This window comes from Accipiter gentilis, chromosome Z (assembly GCF_929443795.1).
Source record: "Accipiter gentilis chromosome Z, bAccGen1.1, whole genome shotgun sequence".
Taxonomy (NCBI): Eukaryota; Metazoa; Chordata; class Aves; order Accipitriformes; family Accipitridae; genus Astur; species Astur gentilis.
Window position 1 is genome coordinate 56829413 of NC_064919.1, and position 26311 is coordinate 56855723.

General features: G+C 36.8%; 1 protein-coding gene across 5 annotated transcripts; it reads right to left on the bottom strand.

Moving 5' to 3' along the window:
- Window positions 1-317: 317 nt before the first annotated feature.
- On the bottom strand, window positions 318-26054 carry LOC126035619 (uncharacterized). 5 transcript variants are annotated; one of them, XR_007505001.1, is made up of 8 exons: window positions 25956-26054; window positions 22388-22540; window positions 20353-20475; window positions 18329-18376; window positions 15832-15920; window positions 14317-14409; window positions 6536-7091; window positions 318-3144 (listed from the first exon to the last, which is right to left on the bottom strand). XR_007505001.1 is itself a non-coding variant. In XM_049794306.1 (7 exons), exons 2-7 carry the CDS (start codon window positions 22485-22487, stop codon window positions 6903-6905), a joined length of 642 nt encoding a protein of 213 aa, XP_049650263.1. In that variant the 5' UTR covers window positions 22488-22540; window positions 25956-26054; the 3' UTR covers window positions 318-6902. The 5 variants fall into 5 exon arrangements, 1 of the variants encoding a protein (XP_049650263.1); XR_007504998.1 differs by having other exon boundaries at window positions 318-4417; XR_007504999.1 differs by having other exon boundaries at window positions 4278-7091.
- Between the last annotated feature and the right edge of the window lie 257 nt (window positions 26055-26311).

Genomic DNA, 26311 nt, shown 5'->3' on the forward strand with positions numbered 1-26311 from the left:
AGTTAAGAAATGCACCAAACAGATTTATGTAATAAAATTCTTTTAATATTAACCATTTCTAAATTAACATCTCAGTGTACAGCCAACAATGTCTTTGTTTGCCAAATGCATAACCCACTGTGATAGCATTTATAATTGGGTTTAATAGTGGAATTACACTAATAACATCTGTGGATTCGCCTACCAACAACTTAGATAAACAGTAGCTGTTCTCTTCGTTATCGCTAATGCTACAAAATTGCCCACAAAGTAGCTCCATGCTGGGAGTAGGAGAATCACTTGTCAACAACCTACTTCATCCTTACTGTTAAAAAAATGTTATTGTTAGAGTTGTTAAAAGAGTAAATGTGTTCATTTGTAGGTCTCACAGTCAAGTTAACCTAAATAAATTGATGAAAATATTTTTGAATGTTAGAGCTTAATAAAGACCCATGATAAAGGTTTGCAATTATTCTCTGTCTCTCTGGAAAAAAAACCCCGAACACAAACCCCCTGCATTTGGAAGGAGAGATCAGGTTTACTTCAAGAGGGTTTGCTGAAATATCTTATAATTAGAACACTGACAACTACTAATTTGATAGAAAATTTCAGTTGCCTTCTAAAAAGCCTTTATTAATCTGTTAAACTTGCTAATTATCTGATGTCTAAATTTCTATATATATTAATTTCTGCATTACAGTAAAGGCAGATAATGTTTCTATTTTTAAGCAATTTCTGACAATTAGAATCACATATGAAAATTTGTAACACAATTCTGGCAAGCCTGTCCACAGTTAAAACTTGTTAAATTTATTGAGATTTATATAGTACACATATACCTAAACATTGTAGATCATCTCATCTGTTAAAACTAAGTTCTAAAAAATATTCAGGTTGAAGTGCTTTCTAGCTTCCTGTCAGTAACCTGTTACATTTCCTTAGAATAAAAACCGTATGAAATGTCTTTCATTTCAGTTTTGAAAAAAGCAATTCAATACTAAAAGGTCAAAAGCAATTCTGACTGATACATTAGCAAGACACTTTGCTTTGAATTCCATATTCTAAAAAGTTCGTACTCTGATAGTTACAGAAAATCTATTAGAATCTTATTATTTAGCTGTGAGAATGTGTGTGGAGGTCAGACATACCACAAAGCTGCAATTCTGCACTAGAACAATACCAGAGGAATGTGTGTAGGACTGGGAATCATGAGTTAGAATTCTCGCTTTGCCATTTGCTATTGCCTTGTCTTGGCTAGGTTATTTTTCTGTCTTTAGTTTCCTCTATTTAAAATATACACAAAAAAATTTGTATTCACCTTTATTGCATGTTAATATTTTACAAAATTTTGGCTCATAAAGCACTATGGGATTGTGAAGTGTTATTGCACGCTATACCAGTGCAGACTGTGTCCCTGTTTACAGTACCACAACTTCAACCATTTCGCTTATTTACAGTTCTAAGATGTGGAATAAGTGGAAAAAACACAGTGAGTTTCCACCCAGTCAGTACATTTGGAGCATGATACATATCCAGTAATACCTTGTGAAGGTATATGAATACAATGAAAGTTAGAGACATAAATTTGTAGTTTTAGTACAGATGGTACAGCTACTGTTGTCAGAATTAATTTTTTCAGTTACCTCTAAAAAACATAGAAAATGCAATACCGAAAACACTGGACACAGAATTAAGAAGACATTATAGAACTCTTACAGTAATATAATCTACCAACAAAGAGATTACATAGGGTTCATATTTGAGGATTTAGCTCAGTGTCCTTCTGAACAGAAAATTTCATACAAACAAATGTTTTATTTTCACCCGAAGTATTTTTATCCCATTTCCATGTTACTGATGTTCCTCCCAGGAGCAATTTTTTCCCACAATAAATTCCTTTTACAGAATAGAATCACTAGCAGTTATCGTAGAGTAACTGAGGTTGAAAGATACCTCCAGAAATCATGTAGTCAGCTCTGCTGCTCAAAGCAGAGTGAACTCAAACGTGTTACTCGTCACATGTGATGCACATCATCAATTTTTGTCTAATTCATGGCTGATCTTGAGATCCATCTGATCATCAGGAACAAATCTCGAAGTTCTCATTTTCATCTACTGCAAGAACTGGGTTTTGTGCTGCATCCAGATTACACTTTGTAAACTCCAGTTTCAAAAACATTGAGCAATTACCTCTGTTAATTATTAGACTCATTTAAATGACAGATAATTGGAAAGAATGAGTACTGTCTAGATATTGAAATGCCTGGAGATACTTTGTCAGATGGTCTTTAATAGCATGGCTAGTTGTTAGCATCTCAGTATCATGGTTTCGGAAAAAAGACTTAATAGCAAAGGCATGTCAGTGTGTCATGGTAAACTTAATTTCTCTACTCTTGAGACAAACCCATAAAATAGTTTTAAGGCTTATCTAAAGAGTGAAGCTTAATTGTCAGCAAAGATTGCCTAAGTTTGTAAATACAGAACATATTTGTTCATAATGTTAACAGTCAACATATGGTAGTGGTTAATACTAGTTTTAATATAATGTATTAGCATGACTAATAGTCTAGTATTTAGTATGAACTTATTCAAGAGAGTTACTTAATTACAAAGAAAATGTTCATTTCAGACAGAAAATATGCAGCTGCCAGTAAAGAAAGCAGCCAAAGGTCAGAATGTATGGGTCTTCTAAAACTGTATTTTGAATTATATACCCTCTATTTCTAAATAAGACTTTATATAGAGAAGCTCAGACTAAAAACAAAGCAAACTCATAATTAATTACTAATTAACTACTTTCTGTCTTTCTAATCTATCAAAAAAGTGAAGTTGAAAACAGATTGAGAGATCCTGCAAATTCTGTAGTAAAGCTGCAGCAAATAATGAACACATGAATTTCTAACTAGCCAAAATGTAAGTACCCCACATGCATGCATAGCTATATTATTTTTTTTCCTGCATTTCTTCTCATACAGGAAAAAAAAGTAATCTGATATGCCACTTAGTTAACATGATGTCTAGAGAGGGCTAAAGCTTCAAACAACAGGCAATAGATTTAATTTCTTTTGTGTAAGAGCACATACCTGTTATCTCACAAACACACCCCAGGGCACCATTTCCATTAGTCTATCTTATTTGCAGCTCCCTGTACAACTGTAGAATAACCTGGCGGCAGAGGTGAGCACAGGGGTAAAAGAAATTGTTTAAACATACCTTTATGACTTTTTTGAACTGTAATTTGCACTCATTTGGGAAATAATCAGTACTATGATAAAAGGACTTTGGGACCAATACAGAGATTTCAAGACATTATCCTCTGCTCAGCTGTGTGAGAACTACAGATTTTTACCTGGGGTTGGTGTAGTTAACTCTTCTATTTGTTAGTTTTCTAGAAGGAAGAAGGAATGCACATAGAATCATGCTATTCTTTCTGTGCTTCATTTTCAAACTTTTTCTTTATACCTCTCCATTTTATACCTTTTAGCTAACTTTTTTTCTTGTGTATCTTTCTGCTCTCCATACTGTGTCTTTCTGTTCTCATCTGTTCTCTTTCTACAATTTTCTCTCCAATTTCAATACCTTTCCTAGACTTCTTCACACCTTTTTTCAGGTATTTCTCATATTCAGTCTCTGTAAAACACCATAGAATCCTTTACCAACAAACTGGCAGCAAAGATACATTAAACAACACTTTACCTTTTCTTATCAGTGTCTGCTAATCACTTCAGTTACCTGCGTTGACAACAGTTAGGCTTGAAGCCTGCTACACCAACAACTTGACTAGAATACTGGAAATCTAGTTGCTTTCTCTTTGTAAATATTTTTATGAGAAAGTAGTGCAAATGTCAGTTTTGCTGGTGTAATGCCTAACAGGACAGTCTTAATGTTACAGAAAATATCATGCCTGTCAGTCACAACTTCAATGTCTATGAAAGAAAAATCTATTTATTACAGGAATTAATTATCCTGGTAGTAATTTGCAAAAATTGTGAAATTTAGGTAACACTTGTAGCTAGGTGTATTAGATCTTTTAGTTTTTAACATTATTAGAATACCTAATGTACATTCTGATTTCTTTAATAAAACTGTGGTTTATTCATTACTTTTAATAGCTGGAGGTGTCGGGGGGGAGAATCCTTACAGAACTGACCAGACTTCAATACAATGAAATATGCTTACTGTTATTTCCTGAGGTCATTCAAATATTAAGACTATTATTGCAAGAAAAACTACACCAGAAACAATCAGGTAAAATGACAGTAGCTTTTAAATTCACCTGATAATCATATTGCAATTACCTTTCATTTTCCAATGTTCTAACATAGGCTTGTTCTAACAAGTGACAAATATGGTCAAAGTACCAGAAGTTATATATGAAGAACACTTGCATTAAATTGTTCTGCAGCAAACAGAATGTGGTATTTTCTATAAGGCACAGCTTTTGAGAAGGATAAAAACAAGAACAAAATATTTGTATTAGTATTTTAATAATTATCGCATCTGCTAAGTAAAAGTTTAAAAGTATCAGTACTGTTTTGAAAATAAACTGCAAATAGTAATTATATTTCATATTCAATTGTTAGATACATTGGATAAATGGTTTTTGTATTGTAAAGGTTAGAGGCTATATTTTTCTAAAAGACTCACTGGCTTTCCTTTTCTGTTTTAAAACAAAATTTCTACATGCCTTCCATCTCACAAAATAAAAACTTGTCTGCCAATTATGAGACACTCAGATTAATAATTTGAAAATGTCAGTCTGACGAGTTTGTATGAGCAAAACAAGAATCCAGGAAAGAATAAGATCCAGAAATCGTTAACGTGTTTTTCTATGTACATTTATGGTTACAAAGCTGGCTGAATTTACTGTGTTTTCTGAGAAAAATTGTCAAATGACATTACTAACTTATATCTCAAATCTGAAACTTTACAAAATTACCATTGCTGCTTTCCATAAGGGCTTTTGTCCCTTAAATTGTCAAAAAAATCTTATTTTTACAGTAGATGGTAAAAGTACAACATTCTGCATGTAACCATAATTTAAGTTTTAACTATAAAATAAATTTAAAATTTACTAAGGTCAACATTACTCTTTTTTTGCTGACATCTGCAATGCTGATTTCATTAGTATGCTTTGTAAGAGCTTTATGATGTAGTTGTCATCATTTCATAAACTTACCATCTAGAGAGTGTCTTCTGTAATTTAGTAAGGTGATCACATTACCAATAATAAATGTATGATTATGGAGTGTTAGTGTATCAGTTAATGCAGTCGTTGTACCTGATATATAATTGAATTTATTTCTTGTGCAACATAATAGATAGTACTAAAATAATTTCAATCTAGTATAATGTATGCTGAAGTCAATATTTAGAGTTTGGGGTTTTTTTTCTTCCCACTGGCTTCACTGAACTCTTAACACATCCAGAAGTTGTAAGTATTATTTAGGGAATACTCAAAAGCTGTCTTCTGTCCAGTCAGCATTGGAAGCAACAGAATGATTTTCACTATTTGAAGAATACAACAAGCCCACCAGTGAAACTCCACAGTGCTGGAAGCAGGAGGGGGCGGAATCTTTTAAGATCTCACAGACCTTTGGAGCTTGGTCTACCACAAATAATTGCCTTCTTGTAATGTACATTGATGTGACTGATGTTAGGCTTCCTATTTCTGGTGTGCATTGTTTATTATATTTACACAGAAAAATTCGTGCAAGTGCTGTGTGGCCTGTAGGTTTTTCCACTGCAACTAAGTGACAACCTCTTGGCATAGGTGCATGATGTCTATCATTTCTATACATACATTCCCAAATGACTTGCATGAAGGAAAATTGCCACTAAATCACAGTGGGACTCCATGCACAGCAGTAGAGAACCAGATCTTTAACACCTAGTGATCCTGTGTAAACTTTTACTTTGTCTCCTTTTGTATTTCAAATGTTTTCTGCCTTGCAGGATATGATCTATGGACATTTAAGTGTCAGCATCTTCCATTTCACACTGACAAACCCTGTTGCTAAAAGGCAGGTGCTCTTACTGCTCCTCCAGTGCATCCCACATAACCACCTAGTGTTTATTTTATTTAGTCATTTTGAACATTTATTTTTCAGGTGTTGTTCTGCACTCCACTTTGCAGCCGAACACATGATGGCATTTCCCTCTGTGATTCAGGGATGGAAGCTAATAGGTCATAGCAATTTTCTGCCAGTGTTCACAGGCATCTGTTATGCCCCGTCAGTTCAATGTGCCCCCCTCCCTCTGCCTGCACGTTGTGAGTCTGATGCTCTGTGCACATTTTCTTAGAGAGCTGCCATGCTGGATAGATGCTGAAATTGCATAATGGAGTATATGCGCTGATTTGGAGCTACAGGAGCAGAGACTAACCTTCAGCCTCTTCCTTTGTTCTCAGTTAGACCTGAGATACCTTTTCCACTCCTTTCCCAAAGTCAGTCAGTCAGTCAGGACATGCACATATGCATTTAATAATTTCTAAGTATTTTCTCGTCAAGTTCAGGTGAGCTCAAAAGAGACGTTTTTTAAAAAGTAAAATGCTTACCATGTGGAGAACTAACTGTGCTTTCTATTTCATATCCATGTACGCTTCCTTCTTTTTCCCCTGCCTTCAAAATATCCCCTGTGTATTTTTCCCCTTCCAGAAGAATTCAGCTCCTTAAAATCATAATTGTGGAGTTAAGACACAAAGAGACTGATCAGTTAGTATGCTTTTCAAACTTAGCCTTTCTCTTTACCTATTGAAAGTACAGAAATAAAGGATGTTACTGATGCAAAATGGTGACTCAAGAAATTACAAAAAAAGTAAAAATTAAGCCAAAATGGAAATTAGTTTATCTCAACCTTCTTTCTCTTCTGTTAGCTTATTACAGAAGTTGTATGGACACTTAGGCCACTGAAAGGCAGACAAGTTACTTTTCCTGTAAATATGACACCCTGAAGTAAAAGTTTTTGTCCTCGTTGGGTTCTTTGTTTTCTGGCTTGCGAATATCAAGTGAGTCGTCATTCACATACAGGTAGTAACTTTTATCTTCATAGCATTGGAACTGCACTGAATCTCCTTGGTAGTGCATGATGAAAAAGTGATTATCTTCACTCAGCTATGAAAACACACAAAGTAAAGAACATGTGTTATATTTTTAAAGCCTTTTTATAGGGTTTCATGTGACAAAAACTCATGTATGTTGCTGGCTTGTTATATTTTGAATGCTTTTCTCCAGTGCCACCTCTCTACCAATTTTTAGGTAGATCTTTGGCAACATCTAATCATTTTGGGACAGATTCTGTGATAACTAGGAATAAAATAATACCTGTCTCCCTCAAAGGACTGAGTATTTCCAGACTCATAGCTGCATTCCTTTGCTTCCTAAAAAGACCAGCAGTTTTTCTCTGCAGTATACCTATTATTCAGATAATTTAGGATTTTCATCTGGTTATTTTCTTACCAGAGACCTACACTCTCAACAGCCACTAGGAACAAAACATCAATCCACAGTTTTTCTTGCCTGTTTTGGAGCAAAATTAGAATGTCACAGTACCAATTACTCATAAACACCTGTTCGATTACCTATGATTTTTCTGTACAACTCCAGTTTCCAATGCACTTTTTTAAGATTCATCTCTGGAGGCATGACTATTGTCAAAACTGCCCCGCTGTGTGTGTGGATGTGTTTGCACTCTTTGGCACCTCGGGGTGAGGATGGAGAGATAGTTACCAGAAAACACCATGCCAGAGAGAAGAAAAGTATGTGCTGAGAGTTAGCCTCTGAAACCATAAGCCCTGGAGACTAGCAGCCCTGTTCAGTCTGCAAAAACTGATGAACTCGGGGTACCAAGGATCTGCTGAACATGCCCAAGGCCTCCACCACAGACTGGCACCCACGACGGGTCACGTAACCCACACTGCATCCAAGAAAGCAGGGGCTGCTATGGGTGGACAAAGACTACAGGGCAGTATGTGTAAGCACACCCGCTGAAATGAGGGACCTGTCGGTGACTTTGTGCCTGGAAACCCCCGGGGTGTGGGTACGAGCCCCAGCTCCTGAGTGTGTGCACCAAGGGAGGGAGTAACTGAGAAGGCTGTGTGAATAGTTATCTGCTGCTAATAGTAGGAGCTTAATTAATAAAAGGTTGAGACTTGTGTTTCCCCCAACTCAGTCTCTTGTCAGGGAGCAGGGAATTTATAATATCTTTTGGGGAAGACTGAGATGGTAAATGAATACAGCATAATCAAATTATTTCATCTCGCCTTTTCAGTGATCTGTTTGAACACTCTAATCCTACTCACAAGACAGTTATCTAAATGTGACCAGTCTGGTGCATTATCATTGTGCACAATACTTAAGGGGACCTCTAAAATGAAACTGAATGCTTGGGGGAAAAAAGAGTCTCAGCTATGCTGGAAATTACAGCATTGGCAATAACCACCTTTTCATGGAAGCAGGAATGTGTTCTTGCAGTCCACATGACAACAGAGGATGGAAAGAAAATGTCCTGCAGTTATTGCAGAGTGCGTGAAAGAAACTTGAGGATACACCTCCCATATTAGCAAAGCTATAAGGGGAAGCAGCTAAAACATTCTGTCCTGATCAAGCCAGTGTAACAGCAGAGTAACTGCAGCTTCAATCAAAAACTTGTGTTGTAAAAAATACTATTAGGAAAGTTGAAGGTAATTTGCTTTTAGGAAAGAAATACCTTCTAGGGACTCAAAAAGGTAGTAAGGAAATACAGATGCAATAAGAGAATCTGGTGACTTCACAAAAAAAAAAAAAAAAAAAAAAGAAGAAGAAAGAAAACCTGCAGAAGCAAGGAGAGGGATTAATGTGTACAATGCAGAAATTCACCCTAGAGCAAGGGAGTCTCCAATGGGATCTGGTAAATATGAAGCCAAAATTAGGTGCTTGGAGAAGCAGATCAAGATGTAAAAACTGAAAATACCTGCTGTATCTGCATGAAATAATGGAAAATTAGATGGCAGAGCCATCACAGGAAGATGATTTGGGGAATGATATCATGTGACTGGGAGAAGAAAGAGGAGCTCGGAGTAGAAGCATATCCAAATACTGCTAGGGCTGGGACTTGCAGCAGGTTATTGAAGAACAAGGTGTTTTGCAAGAAATTAGACAGTTTCTATTATGGCCTGTTAAGATGGCTGATGAGAAAACCTGGAGAATATGGTAGACTACTGCCAGATAAGGTTCATCCTGAGGACAGCTCCTACGGCAGCAAGCATGCCTGAGAGATCATTTGCGAGTTCCAGGAAAAAAAAACAAACTGGTTTTCAGTTACAGATCTGACTGTTTCTTTACCATTGCATTAAATGAAGAACCAATTTGCAGGTTAGGCTTCACTTTTAGTGACAAAATAATAAACCTTTACTCATGTCCCACAGGTGATTCACAACGCACTTGCAATAGCATATGTATGCTCATGTTAGAAAAATGCTACAAATGTTGTCTCCACAGGTTAAAGAAAAAAACATTGTCCTGCGGAATAATATGTCAGTGATGGGAGCTCCAGAGGAAGATGCAAGAGAGTAGTATCCAAGTTTTAAAATAAATAGACTCAAAATGATTTAGTCAGTTTGAACAAGGCACAGTGAGCATAACCCCAGGCTAAGTTCAGCTGCTGTGTTCTACACCAGGAAGCAGCAAAAAGATCAAAAGGAATGGATATGAAGACCAGCTGAAACAGAACAAATCATCTTACATTGTCATGACATGTTACACAAAGGAGTATAGGGCACACTACAATCTACATTTTGCCTCAGATGAAACAAGGAAATGAGCCCATGATCGAAAAATGCGTAAGTTGTACAACGATGGTAGGCAAACTAGTAAAACTGAGCTGCCACCTCAGTTGCATCAAAGAAGCTATGGTGCTTGGAAAGTATAACAAATGAATTATACAGTGCTTTGGATTTGACTAAAACAGGGTTGGTGACACACCAGTGTTTTGGCTATTGCTGAGCCGTGCGTGCACAGCATCAAGACCTTCTCTTTTCCCCACTCTGCCCCAGTAAGTAGGCCCATGGGGGTGGGCAAGAGACTGGGACACGACATAGCTGGGACAGCTGTCCCAGACTGGCCAAAGGAACACTACATGCCATATAATGTCATGGTCAGCCATAAAGACTGGTGTAGAGGAAGAAGAGGGTGGGGTTTTTTTGCTTCCAAGGTGGCTGTTGCTCAGAGACTGGCTGGGCTTTGCTTATGGGAGGAGTTGAGTAAGTACTTTTGCATCACTTGGGGTTTTTTCTGAACTTCATGTATTATACAGTCTTTATCTTGACTCACAAGTTTTCTCACTTTTGCTCTTGCTACTCTCTCCCCTGTCCTACTGGTGGGGAGTGGGATTAAGTGAGTGGCTGGGGGGGGGGGGGGGGGGGGGGGTTAGCTGCTGGCAGGGGCCAACACACCTCAGTGCTTTCTTTCTCACAGCTGGTCCTGCCCTGACAAATGGTAGGGCTGTGCTTCCACCCCTGGGGCAGTCGGTACCAGATGTATTGAACACCCCTCCACATGAAAGCAACTATGGCCGGCGCTTTACTACCAAAGGGATCAAGAAAAATGCTTCGGCCATATCAGTTGTAGCATACACTCTGCCACGTTTGACTCCCATTCATATTGTAGCTCTAGGACACCTGATTCAGCAGCACTCAGTGGTGGCATGACTTTGTTCAGGCCAGAATAGTCCACTGTTAACTTCCACCCTCCATCGAACTTTCACACTGACCATATAGGACTACTGAAGGGTGAGTGAGTGAACCTTGCTGATCACTCCTTGGGTCTCCAACAGATGAATCAACTTACGGAGCCAAAGAAAACCCTGAAGCTGCATGCTGGTTGCCAAAAAGGACTGTGGTGGGGTGACCCTGGCCAGCAGCCAAGCGCAGTAAACATGGCATTGTCATTACTGACTCAAAAGTCCTGAACCAACATAATTCTGTGGACCTCACTTGCTGGATTTTGCCTATTTGGAGCTTCATTTTCTTTATTTTAGCCTGTTTGACTGGAGTAAAGAGTAAGTCCCACAATAAGATCTTTCATGACTGCATAGCTAACCTCTGACTTAATCTGTCTCTGTCTTGTTTAGATTCAGCTCACCACCCAGCGAAGCAGAGAGGACCCTAGAATAAAAACTGTCACAGCTCTTAATGGAGCTTTGAGAATTGCAGCCCTTCAGATCTCAGTCCACCCAGGGTGGGGAATTCCATCCAGTCAAAATTTTGGGAAAATGCTGTCCAGTTATAATAACCTAATCACCCTGCATTATCCACCAAGGGACAACAACTTGAAGAAGAGCAGCCAGATCTAGTGATAAAATTGCTGACTTCACTAACCTTTTAAGCAAATGTGTTAAGTCAAGAAGGAATTGAGGAGGGGTATTAATGAAAATGGTAAAATGAGAACATTAAAACCTATACATACATGTAACAACACATAATGTGAACAATTCTCCTTGGTAATTCCGCCCACTATTACTTGTTCCCCCCGTACTCCCTTCTCCTATGATCTGTTTAGCTGCCTGTATCACAAGGATACAGGCCCAGGTCTGATACTACATGGCTGCATAATTTTTGTCCAGACTTCTAAGGAAACTGCTAGAAGATAAGAAGAGCATGAAATAGCAGCAGTCTAGTTGAGAACTCTGGGTCAAATCAAGCCATTAATGTCAACAGTGAGTGCTAAATAAAACTCATTTCAACATCATAACCATATGCTGGGTTTTTTTCAGAAATGACTGGGATTAACACTTTCCTCTGTGTGGGCTACATCGAGTGACAAAGTTTGTAAATGTAATCATAGTTGTGCTAAGAGGACTGTATTGGTTAGTGGGAGAATTATCTATAAGGGGTGGGAAACATCCCATCATTGTCAACATGTTGTGGGGAGATAGCTGGGAAAACCTTTTCTGTGGTGGAGCTGAAGGGAAATACTGTTCTGTATCTCTTAATTCATCCTGTTGTGTGGTTAACTGCATTTGCTTGTATGATATTATTAATTATTATAAGCATGATCTATTATAGGGTTAAAATAATTACAGTTATAAGTAAAGGTAAGCCAGCTCCTGAGTGAATCACTGGGGTTGGCCTCTCCACTGCTGCTCCAGCTGGGTGACTGTGAGTGTGTAAAATGCATGAGGCAGTGACTGCATGTACGATGCAAACAGTTTTCCGCTATTACCATCATCATGTTGCAATAAATATTGGTTGTGATCTGTGTTACCTTCCTGACTTAATCCCCTATCAGAATAAGATGTTATTATAAATTATTATTTGCTGTTGGAAGCTGTTATTATTTTATTGTGATAATAACAGCCTAATCAATTAAATGTGAACTGTGTCTCCATAAGCCTTGGTTAAAGAAATGGAAATTTACAACACTATATGCAACTCTTCCTGCTAGTATAACAGCAGGATCCACAGATTCTCATGTTTCTGTAATTCTACTGGTAGTCTTCCAATAAAAAAAAGGAAAATGCCTGTCTTTAAGACACCACATAGCTTTCTCATTGACTATGAGAAATATTCCTCCACCTCAGTCAACTCCTCCCACACTTTTTCATCTTAAGGACAGTTGAGGCTTATTTCATCACACCAGAAATTCTTTCCTCATCAATGCACTCATTCTAGAACGTACATTAAGAATCACATGACTCAGACCTGACTATGATTTTGCATCTTAGCCCAACTGCCTGTGGTTCAAGTGCAGGCTGCTGAGTTCTCCTCACACAAATGAGTAACATTTTTTTTCTTCTACTTGAAGGAATCAGCAAGAAACCATTGTTAGGTAATTGTTAGGTCTTGTTAGGTAATGCATGGGTTCTCAGAATGAATTTTTCATTTTAATTATCTGTTTAGAAACATGGAGTGATGAATAGGTCTCTACAGGTAACAGTTACAGCTTTTCTTTCCAGCCATCCCCCAAGACTTGCAGCCATCAAGACACTAATCCTTTCCTATGAACAGCTCTACAGGAAAAGGCACATTTTTTTCTATATAAAAACGTATAAAATATATTTTAGAAAAATGCAATATGACTGTGATGGTTTACATCATACAAGGAGGGGACTAGAAGTTGCCTTACAAGTTTCCTAAGCTTTGTTGCTTTCTCCTTCTATGTAGAGCCAAGGAATATTTGTGGCAAGTAAGTACCTCAGCAGGAGCTTAAACTGAAAGACCCACTTGGATTTTCCAGGCCCAGTATGCAGGAGATTTGTTCATTAATTATTAAATAAAAAATATGAGTACTGTAGCTCATACCTTTGAAAGACCATTTCAGAATGACTTCAAACAAGAAACTTCCTATAATTTCAAATTACCAGAATTCCTTTCTGATTTAGGAGAAATGTTGGCAATGTTAGAAATATTAGGCTGGAAATTTTAGGTTTTCAGGGTTTCTTATTCACTGTTATGAAGTTCTGAAAGCTATCTGATCTCAGATAGCTTCAATTTTGCTCACTGAAATTTGAAAGATTGTCTTTCCAATCCCTCTGAATAGAAAATCCACTGGACTACAACCCTAACAAAAATTATTATTAGCTATAATTCCTTAGTTTTTCAATTCCTGTGGGTTAGAACTTCTGTCTAAGATACCTTATAGAACAACTAAAGTAGTTTCTTTCCTGTGTTCACAATATTTTATTATTTCTATTTAGAGAAGAGCCAACAAAATCAAGCTTTGCTCTCAAAAACGTGTTAAGAAACCACCTGACTACCTGTATTTCTATACACAGTGCATTACTTCCAATCTATAATCATCTGCTGATAAAGAATTCAGTCTGAAAGTACTTCAGAGACTGCTTACTTTTATTTCTAATTTATATTAAATTGTATATATATATAACTTTTATGGTTTTTTTACTTCCCAGAAGTTTTTGGCTGATAGATTCACTATTTCTTAAACAACTCATTACTCTTATAATCTGACCCTTCTGGATCTGCTAATACACTTATCCAGATTTTCTAGATCTTGTCTAAGGATTTGCATCAGGTGAAAACTACTTTCTCTCTCCCTGCTTTTGATATGAGCATAATAATATGGGAAACATCTCCATCTTTCATGTTTTAATTGGAAGTCAGATACTTTGCCTGTAGATTGAAGGATGTACTCATAAATACAAGTCAAGTCAAAAGTACAGAAAAGTTCTTACTTTCCTTTTTCTGAGGAAAATACTAAAAATCCACTGAAGTAGGAAAGTAAACAATTAGTCACTTAATGAGTAACAGCAGGATGCACTTAGCTGCACTTTTTTTACACCTATGTTTGCTTACACACTGTCTCACACAAACACATTTTTATTTGTTTGATTATGATTATATACCTGTTTGAAGTCAGGATTTTCATGGTTGCATGTTTTCATGTTGCATCTTTCCACTGTAGGATAATTCTGCCCCGAACAGGATGCTTTTAAGACCTGTGTTTACAAACACACAGATTGGTAATTTTGTCTTCATGTTTTGCTCTTGTAATACAGCAAATGTAGTATTAATTCTAAAGAAAACTCTCTTTTTTTTTTATAAAGTCCATTAATAATTACATTCAAATTATCCAAGATGAATAAGTTGGTAAGTTTTTGAAACACTTCCATGAATATATTCCTCTTTCACCATTTGCAATGCAAAATGAATTTTGGTTGACCAAAGACAGTCCTTCAAAGTGTTTAATGCTCAGAATCTATTTTGCAATGCAGCCAAGATGGAACCACATTGTAACAGAATACCAAAACTTTATCATAGATAAGGAGCTTTGTCATCTTCCATACCAAAATTCCTGTTGAGATTAAGAAAATTATTTATGTTCTGCTGGAAAAAGAAAGGTCCATGATCCTTCCAAGGATTTTACATATTTGGGAGACACTAACTATGTCTTACCTCATTTTCAGATAATAAATTCTTTTAATCATGTCAAGAAACACAGTCTGGTACAACCATGAAAAGGTAATCTCTGAACCAGAAAAATCCTTTTAAAATAGTTGCTCTTTCAAAGATAGAAAGGAAAATCCCAGTGGGATAACAGGATATAAACATAATTAATGTCTCTTGCAAAATACATTTCCCCAGATAATTTCAGGAAGTAGAGTTTATGGAAAGTCATCTGTGAATTAAAAACAAATTAAAAACATCAAAGACTTAATCTGAGTAAGCATGTGGCAATTTACACCATCATGCATGGCCAGTGTTAGACGAAGGGTCATTCTTTATCTCAACATAACCTGTGTAAACAGAGCTTCTTAGACCTTTGCCCTGTTTTAGAGGGTAAATTCCAACATAACATTCTTCCTCAGACAGATTTTAGTAAATGTTATAAACCTCCAATAGGGAAAACTATCCTTGCCAGCTCTTCCTACCATAAACAAACTTACAAGACTGAAGAAAATGGGAATGCTCTGACAACCGACGGTAAACATTTAAAACAGGCTACTACATCCAGCTGTAGTATCTTTTCATCACATGCCTTATCCTGTAATTCAGGTTAATCAGGAGAAAATAATTCCTCTCTTAAACTAATCTCTTTCCAAGGCAGCATTCCTTCTTCTTCCTCCTCTTTTATTTCTTGCATGTTTTCTGGTTAAGAAGCCCCCTTTCCCTCCACGGAGACTGGAACCCAACATCCCCAATTGTCTTCTAGTGACAGTAGTCAACTACCTAACCCAATGATTTTTGCAATAACCTACTTCAAATATTTCCCCAGACAGAATAGAGGGAGGTAGTCAGAAGTTGTGAAATGTGGAAGGTGGTAAGTAAAGGGAAATTAATTTGAAAAGTTCTGTGGGGGAAATTGTTGTATAGTAAGAAAGAGCACCCACAAGATACAAAGGAAATAAACAACTTCTTACCTTCAGAGAGAGTTGCTTCTTACCCTTGCACAATAGGACAAATTCATTAAACTTTGATCTCTGTGTGAGGATCACGAAATTTTTAGAATCTGTTTTACATAAAGAAGAATATTGTAATAAAATGTGTATCACTTCGTATAATGAAGCATAGCTGAAAATATTTTGTGAAGAGACAACTTTCAGGTTCACTTTACATCGATAGGCATAGGAATAGAAATAAATATAATGACTCTTGATACTGTTCTGTAAAGTATTTCAAGTCTATGGCTTTATGATTCTTCAAATTTGCCATATATACTTTATTTCTCTGTATTTAAAGTTAATGTCTGGAATATCAGTTATACATTAATATATATAATACAAACTACAAAGGCATATATATTAGTACTTAAAGCATACATGTCATATATATGTTTATGTAATATACCTGACTATGTATACATCACTATGGAAAATGTAGGATTTTTTTCCCTTTTATATTCTGCATTCTTTCTAGTCAAAATCTTTCAAATACCATAATTGTGGGTGCATTGGATTTACTTCTTTTTGAGATGATACTAGTTTTTTCAGCTGCAGGAAAAAACAGTATATCAATAATAAAGGATAATCCCCAGCCTGATAAATTGACAGTATTCATTACCTTTTAGTACTTCAAGGCCTCAGCAAAAAAGTAAGTAAATCAAGGTACTATTTGTCAACTGATATGGCATACAAGAGCATTACCTAGCAAAGCCTGTGACGTTAATAACTATCCAGTGATGCTATAACTCTCTGACTGTCTTGCAGATTTACTTCAAGTAATACTGCTTGTGCCTTTCAAAGTATCTCAGGTGTACTGTTTTAGAAAAAAAAAATATAACAAAGTAGCAGTTGATCTGTATGTCCATCACTGCAGCAACTGAATACAAATTTTCCAGAGGTGAAGTTATTATGCATTAACAGTTGCAGTTAAGGAGATTTTTTTTTTTTTTTTTTTTTTTTCATATTGCCAAAGGTATTTTTCAGACTTTGAAGGCAGAACATATTCATCCCACCTGACCAATTTTAGCTGCTTTAATCCTGGCCCTGATTTTATTTGTCCTAACATACCCTAACTGTAACAATTTTGTGGAAGTCTGAAGGAATTTTGTCTGAGCCAGCTACAGCATGAAAATAGCATAGAAATCCTTGTTAAAAATTGAGACACACTCCAGGCTAGTGTATTTTATTCAGTTTACATGTGTATTCAGATATATATGGTAGACTGTAGAAGGTCTAAAATTCTGCCATTTTTATTACTTTTTTTGGCATCGGTTTAAATTGCCTCAGTTGTAATTGTCCAACTTCAGCTGTAGCATGTAAGAGGCACATCAGCAGGAAAGAGAGATTTCATATCCAAGCCAAGAATGTTGTAGCTTAGAAGTAGGAGTGGAAACAAAAGAGGGATGCAGGAGTCCAGAAGTTGACCGGGGACATATGTCAATATGAGTTACATCCTAACTATCCTTGGCTTTCTCCGTCTATAGAGTTTATTGAGGCTTGCTTATACATTGTTTAGTCTGCGTAAATCCAAAGCAGTCTACCTTTCTCCATCACCTCTGAAAAATGTGACAAGTGGTCTGTCAGGCAGACAGTGAATGGCAAGGAGAGTAAGGAACCTTTCCATGATTTCATACGTGATATTTCCACTCTCTGATGGCCTTTGGATGAATTACCTAGCTTCTCTCATTACTAAAACCGTACCAGAGTCTAAGGGGGAATTTTACAAACTCATGCAAAGGAAATGCTTTGAAATTGACTAAATACAAGAAACCACTTCTTGCTTGGGGTGTGCCTGAAATGCAAACGGTTGGGATTTGGGATGGTATCAATATTTTATACTGTTACCTAGAAATCCTCATGTGGCCGTTGTTCAAGAAGCAGTCCTGGACCAGATGATATTTGCTTTCATCTATTACAGCAGCCCTTTATGGTTGAAATTAGAATACATTTCTCTTCTACTGGAATACCTGGAACTAATATATCTTTGATTTTCGCAATCATTTCTTATGCTTACAATATGAAAGTTCAAAAAATGTATCTCTTCTTTCTTAATATCCATTTCTTTTTTTTTTTTTTTTTTTTTTTCTCCTGTTACAATAGGGCTTTACTAGCTAAGACCCATAAGCCAGCAACAGAGCACACACACTTTTCATTAAAAGAATTTGGATTTTCTAGCGTGTGTACATTCTATTTCCTCATATACATTTGCCTTCAGTCCAAGCCATTACTCATAACTTGCTAAGGCAAATTTTGTGACTGCAAAGATTTCTTCTTATGGAACACAGAAAGGCTCTTTCATTTTTAGAGTTGTCCAGCAACCTGACCTAAATGAAAATCTGGTAAAATATGTTACTTCTAATGTCAAGTCTATGTATAAAACATTACTAACTTCTTTTCCTACTCTCAAACATGTCTTCAAAATCTATTCAGACCCTAACAAAGGGAATGATACCTTTTATTCCCACAAGAATCTTACCAGTTACTGCTGGTTCATTCCTTGTGAACACGCTTAGCCATGCAATATCTAAAATAGAAGATATTTAAGAAATACGTGGAATTAGATCGTTACATACTTCAAATTTAAAAACATCACAAACAATTTACAGAATTGTTTTAAAACATAATCTGAGAAAGAGTATGTAATAACAACAGGCATCAGGCTTAATTTCCTGCAGGTCTCTGAATTCATATAACCTTGGAAGACTGCACAGTTAGACTTGTGAACAGGTACCCTGATGACTGAAATCTAAAAAATGTATTGATTGATTAATTATCTTTTGCAAAAGAGAATGCACCTGAGAAAACAGAGGTCACTAATGAGATGTAAGGCCTAAAATGCTCTCATAGAGAAGCCTGAAAGTCTTTGGCAGCAGATGTGAGGATCCTAATACCAAATGTACAAGACTGGAAAGTAACAGGTAGTGACAGCAGGGGGTTTTGACTTTTCTAACATTAGCGTGAATCACTTAGCCAGCTATCTGGGGAAGGCATCATCCAGTTCAGGTCAAAGTCACAAACATGCAGGTTACAGGTGGTTCCTAATATGATGTTGTCTTAACTGTACCATGATGAATATACATTTGTGGTGCTTGCATTTACATATATAAGAATATCACATAGCATTTCCTTTTTTTTCTTTTTCTTCTAGGAACACCAATATCTTCTACATTAGGACTGTCATACCACAAATCTATTCAGAAACTGCTTCTGTTGTATGCCAATACAGGTTTTGGTTCTGTTCACAAATTAGCAACACTAATTGTATGAGTTACTTCAAATTTTGATGAAGTTATCAAGTAAAAGATACTCCAAAAGATATAAAGCACATTTAAATACCTTACCAGTGCAGCTGTCATTATTAACAATTTAATAGATTAAAAGTAACATTAATTTAGTTTATAAATGTATCAAACAAGCCTCTCTATGTCTTTATCATCTGAAGCATATATAATGGACTTCTTATTCCTGTAAAAGCTGGGTTTTTGTAAGAAATAAAGTTTCAGTAAGTTGATAGCTATTTTACAGATTTCAAGTTTTTCCTGTGTTTCAGTTAGAAATATGGTTTATTGTTTTTTCTCCCTAATTTCACATCTCTGGAAAATGTACAATTCTAGAATAATTGCATTTGTTGTTATTTGCCTCTTCTCTACCAAAAGAATACCCTCTAACAACTACTTCTGTGATGTTAGTTGTGGTACCATTTTTGGTGTCAATTAGAGAAGCCCCATTTGAGATAAAATAATAGTTCCATGAAAAATGAAATATTCCCACAAATTGCAAAATCTTCTCTATTTTCCTCCATTTTGCCCTTGTCTCTGAGGATTATCTTTGCTTTCATTCTCTTGGAATGAAAGTTTTCTTACATCACTATCAATATTCATAAAGATACAGTATAATGTTGTCTACAGGAAACATAGAATCATAGAATCATTTAGGTTGGAAAAGACCTTTAAGATCATCAGGTCCAACCATTAGCCTAACACTGCCAAGTCCACCACTAAACTATGTCCCTAAGCATCATGCCTACATGTCTTTTAAGTACCTCCAGGGATGGTGACTCAACCACTTCCCGGGGCAGCCTGTTCCAATGGTTGATAATCCTTTCAGTAAAGAAACCTTTCCTAATATCCAATCTAAACCTCCCCTGTCACAACTTGAGGCCATTTCCTCTCATCCTGTCTCCAGCCACCTGACAGAAGAGACCAGCACCCACCTCACTGCGACCCCCCTCCAGGCAGTTGTAGAGAGCGATAAGGTCTCCCCTCAGCCTCCTCTTCTCTAGACTAAACAACCCCGGTTCCCTCAGCCGCTCCTCATAAGACTTGTGCTCCAGGCCCCTCACCAACTTGGTTGCCCTTCTCTGGACACACTCCAACACCTCCATGTCTTTCCTGTAGTGAGGGGCCCAAAACTGAACACCGTACACATAATAGTAGATTATAAAGTGTCCTGTAGTAGTACACATATGGTTGGTGAATTTTGGTATAAAAAGCATACTACCTTCATGGGACTGTGAATCCTTGGTTGAAATTTCATGATGGCCATCTTCATCTATGTCAAAATGCACTGTTTTTGAATCTTCAGTCAGTATATAGCATTTCAGTGTTTCTCGCAGACTAAACACTAATCAAAAATGAGTTGTAATTAATTTTACTAGCAACAGAAAAATGGTAAAATTCTGTAATAAAAAGATCAAGTGTATTTTTATAGCAAATTTTGATTAATAGTCTATGTATATCTGAACTATAAACAGTATAGCCAACATATAATAGAAATTATACATTGGGCTTAAGCACCTGTTTTGGGGGCTTGATGGTAGTGTGAAGAAGGAAAGCAAAGATTTCTTTCCTTGGAAGCTTATCTCAGTGAGAAGAAGAGATATATGCTGGACCTTTTGGAGAGTTATCATATGCAAAAACTTGAGCTTGAAAAATTGGCTTCCAACCAAAGAGCCTGAGGGATAGTGTAAGAAGGGGGATTGTGGACAACCTGCAGATAGCTGTGTTGAAAGAGACTAATGGGGACAGGAGAAATTTGAACACAAGAGAGGGGGCCTAAATTAGCAGTTGGTTCATGAATGACTAGTCTTACAGTGGGGGAGAGAGCCCTGGGGAGAGCCAGAGCGAGAGCAAAGTCATGCACGGGAGCCTGCACACAGAGACAGATGTGAAAAACGTGGAGTTAAGTTATGTTTTCATTCTGAAGATGAGAAGAGGTGAAGCAGGGAAAGTATCTTGGCTGCAAACTGTTTCTAGACTAGTTTCCTTTATTTCATAGATAAGTACTTGCCTGGTTCCCAATTTTGCACGTTGAAAATTGGATCTGTGCACAGACAAGAGTTTTAGGTTAGAGTGCACATGGCTACCTAAAATAGGAGCATTTATTTTGGGCACCTGACAGCTCTTACTGAAAAAAAAAAAAAAACAGGTCTTCATAGCTAAAAGCTGTCAGGAGGCAAATTGTTCCCTATCACTACTGAACACAACTGTGCTGTTCTGGACATCAAAAGGATGTTGGTCCAGTCACTTGGGTGTCAGACACCTACAGAACAATACTATAAGGCACACTTCTAATTATGTTAGGCTGAATATTGTTTTACTGAAATAGGTTTGCTGCTTTCAAATTCAGTTAAGACATTTCTGAGACCACACAGACTTCCAGGGTATACTGTAAGATAAACAGTCCTTTCTTCACCAGAACAAGTAGGCAAGTAAAACAACAGGATACTCAAAATGCACCAGAAGTGACATAATGTTCTGGGAACGCTTGACTTCGCCCAAAACTTTTCTACTCATTTTATATTGTTGTACCTCCTCTGAAACATCTGTATTTAAGCAGACATTTTGAAAAAAAAATAGAGTTGTTTCCAAGAAGCTTTCTTTCCACCCTGTTTAGGCTGAGCAGAAGCTCTGCATGTACAGTCAACAAAAGAGATGAGCGATGCACACCCTGACAGACCGAGTAACACCCTTCAGAAGTGGCAGGTCTGACACATCCTGTGTCGGACCTTCGGCACGTGCATAGCTGATCTATGCGTGGACAAAGGCCTTCTCTTCAAAGGCCTGGCAACTAAGGCTATCAGGCTTCCAGAAAAAAGATGGGTTGTTCTAAAAAGCAACAGGACAACAGCTACAATAATTAATACAGCAAGCCTTTTAAAAATTGTTATATTACAACAGTTATAGTGTAAGAATTCTACTTTTAACTAGAATTAGAAGAACTAGTACAGTGCTCAAAATAAAACAATTGGCAGGCCTGCTATGTCATTCATTATTTCCAGGGAGGTATAGAAGTACTTTAGGAATTACTGGTCTGAATTTGGTGGTGTGAAAAATATAATGTCACTATTTTGAGGAGTATTTCTGTACTGGTTGTTTTAAAGGTGGCTTTCCTTTTTTTTGTTCCTCCAGGTATTTTTATTTTTGACCTTATTATAGATAAGGTGCTCCACATACTTAATTTGGTTGGATTCTCCCTTGGACTGGACTCATCTTTCCAAGATTACAAACACACCCATCACTCAGGAAAGAGTTACCTGACTTTCCAGAAGCTGTTTTTACAGTTCTTGGCAGAGGTTGCTTCTTAACAGGCTGCCTTCCATGGAGAGACTTTTCACGGCCTGAGCGGAGCAGCATTGTGGACACACTCGAGAAATCCTGACAAGCTGAGTTGCTTCTCTTTTCCAGTCCTAAAGTAGGAGTTAGAATCTGTCACAATCCTTCATGTTTCAGTTGAGAAATGAGTTTGCAAGGAGTATAATTTTGATAAATGACAGTTAAAGGAAGCAGGATAAAAATCAGTAAATGTTTCCCTGCACGCATGACCCAAGCCTGTGTCTTGCAAGGCAAAAATGGTGTGTCTCCAGTGACGGTAAATCAGTTACCTACCTACACTTCCACTAAGATGCAGGTTATCATGGATACAGTTGTGTTGAAGGAATATATTTTAAAAGACTTGCCCTTAGATAAAATATAAGCAGTTTATGTGACTTCAATTTAATTTATTTATGCTTCTCAGTCATAGCAACCTACCTACACCTTGCTAGCTGGATTGAAAAATCATATTCTTTTTGTCCTTCAGAATACAGTCTAAGATAATTTTCCAAGTATTCATAAGTGATTGAAAATTATGCTAAATTCAACACAGCATAATCTGAGTTCCAGCAAAGACATGCAGCCATATTGCAATCTTAAACCAAAGCTCAGGAAACGTTACCTCAGGAATGAGGACTGGAGTTTGGAAATTTGAGGAGGATATTACAATTATTGACTATCACAAGTGACCAGAAAAAAAATCAATGTCCTACCATTACCAATCATTCATATTTTCAAATTATTAATGTTTCCTTTTACAATTCAATAATTTCACTTCAGTTTGCTCTGCATTTTTCAAATTATGTTTGATTTGTGACTATATTTACAAGAAATAATGCTCTTCAGTTTTTGAAGGCTAGATGAATAAAAGGATTTAAGCATTACCTAGGCTCGATACCCTAAGGAGAGGCTAGTATCTAAGAATGGGAACCGCACTGACTGAGGAACCACCCAGACAGCTAATAAGATATCTTGAGAATGCAGTTTAAATCACTGCATTTCAGAAAATCTAAGGACCTTTGGTTTGGAGAAAGAGAAACTGGAATTCTCAAGTCTACACACTCTTCTGAAATCAACTGTTTATGACAATTGTTTATGGCAAGTGCAGACCAAAGAAAATGATGAGCTTCAATTTTGTCTGGTACACTGGTGAATGAACCAAGGAAAGATGGGTATAATTTTAGCCCCGTGCAGCTTTGCACAGAATAACTAAATATCAGTTAGGCCAAAGAGATCATGGCTCTGACACTAGTGTAATGATTTGTGAACTCAGACAGGGCAGGGGAGTTCAACCTTCTGGTTTGGCTCAGTTCACTGATGCAGGACTTCACATTAAATATTTATGTGAAATGGTAGAAATGAAATACTTCTGTCCCTGGCAATTCTCTTGTTACTAGACTACGAAGGCTAACTTTTTCACTCTCTTTGGCTCTTCAGTTGTATCTAAACATTCAGTTAGGCCACTGAAAAATGAAACATTTATTAGAAAGAATTAACTTATTCTTCCTAGTAAAGATATCTCATTTTTCAAATGTCTGATAACTTGTAGTCAGAGGTAGGAAGTAAAGGCTGGATCCTCCTCTTGCTGAAATTGCTTTATCCCTGAGCAAGATGAATAAAAAAGAAGACTCTCTGTGATTTTCCACTAAGTCCTGACCGGGACCTGCACTCTGCAAACATCTAACTGAATCAGGCTCTGCAGAGTATGTGGGCAGTAACACCAACTTGCGGATCTTGAGAGATGAGAGTTTGCTAGGCATTCGGCATTAACAAAGCATCAAGACATCGCTAGATCTAGGATACTCAAAACCAGACATTTAATCCCTTACAGAACATTCCTACTGAAAACATTAAGTGCAATTCTAGTTTGGCTGCACTTGATCAGAAGTTCTGAAGATCCCAATTCCTGATTTTTATACCCAGTGAAGCAGTCAGGGAATTGTCTTCTGCTGGGCTTGCCCTTTGTATACTGTAGTTACTAATGCCAATTTAAGTTGAGGTAGTCCTAAACGCTTAATGAAATTACTTTCTTTTTTCTTTTGGGAACCAGTGTGATACCATGCAAACCATTGAGATTCAGAGTCTTGCATTTGCATTATTTACACCCACCACTGTAAGAAAAGGAGGATGATTACAAGCCTAGACCCTGAAGAATTCCTGAAGAGAGCAGGCCAGTTTAAAGAAAATTTCAGAAGCATATTTAGGAAGTGGATAAATCTTAGGAAACTTTCTATGGAGAAAGATAGACAGGTAATCTTTGAAGTTCTCAAGGACTGTACTTAAGTTTAATCATTTTAGCTTGTTTGAACAAGTAGAAAATGGAAAATTCTGTGGTAGAACTTCACCTTTGTTAGCTCTCCAGAACAAATAAAGTGCTCTACAATATATAACAAAATCTTTCATAGCTTGAATTTCCTCACATGTCCCTTAAGACTGAGTGACATATAAATACTCCCATTTCAATAAGCCTTTCCTCTCATTCTATGTTCTTATGTAGATGTCACCTACTCCCACTTTTTTCATTCTCATTCATTGTTTTTTAATATTGTATGTCTCCTTCTATGTCTATTTCTTTGTTTTAATGTCTTTCATGCCCATTTCTTCTGTTCTTTTCTCTCTTCTGTAAGGTATGTGCTGCTTGAAGAGGGCTAGGAAGAGCTGGATACTCTTCCTGGCTGCAGACCCAATCAACCACTCTTTGTTTTGGAAACTTGGGTCTGTTTTATTTTGTTTTGCATCTAAGCTATGTACAAGTGAAGCAGAAACTAGAGATATAGCTCTTTAAACTGCTGAAATCAGATATACTTGAGCATGTTTGTGGCCAGTGGCAACAAGATCACCCTAAAAGCACAGGGAGTTTGAAAATTTTTCCTGCTACATAGACCATATCAATTCATTTATACAAAGGCAGCAAAGAAAATCTGTTATCTAGCTTCTCTTGCGCCCTTAGTGATTTTGTTTGTTCTTAGCCATTATTCTTTCTTCCACTTAACACCCAGACACATATGATCATAAAATTAAATTAAAATCAGTACATGAAAACAGAATTTAAAATTTTGGAGTTCATTCACACAGTGGTACAACCCAAAAATTATATCATACTATACTGGTACATTCATAACAAGGTATGTCTAAGACCATTAAAGGATCAGAACTGTATTTGTCCAGTGTATTGTTGCAGCCGACAGTTCTGCTTCTGAAGAACCTAAGTAACTCCTCCAAGTTTGTTACAACTTAACAATGGATTAAAAAGAACTTTTGGCATCCTACAGCTAATAAATAATGAGGTTATCATCTATTTCAAATCAGACAGATTTTACAAAATCTATAAACTAGATATAGGAACATAGAAAAATAGACATAAACTAGACTAAGGAAGATATTTCAGAAGAAAACCTTAAAGTCAACTGAATATATCACTATTTGTTAGAATCTAAACAACAGTCTGATAAAATAACCTTAAATTGAAGTCTATTTAAAACCCTGCTGTAATCTTCCACTCTTGCTTACCTTATTTTGCCTGCTATTGTCTTTGCTGGGATACTGCTACTCAGGAGAATGCTAGAAGCACCTCTCTTCCAGCCAATTTATTGCCTGAACACATGGCAGGAAGCCAAACCTCCAAATAAAATAAAAGTCTGACGTAGACCTAATCTTTCAGATCTCTGCCTTCACTCATTTACATCAATATTCTCATGGCTCTAGCTGCTGCTGGAATCCCAAGAATGTTGGAAACAGTAAGAACAAACTTTTAAACATCTCTTTCTCTGAGACACCAGAGAAGATGTCTTCTCTGGAACTGCATGCAAATTTTTAGCCAGCAGTTCTGTTTAATGCCTGAATATACTCATAAATACTAGTCTGAT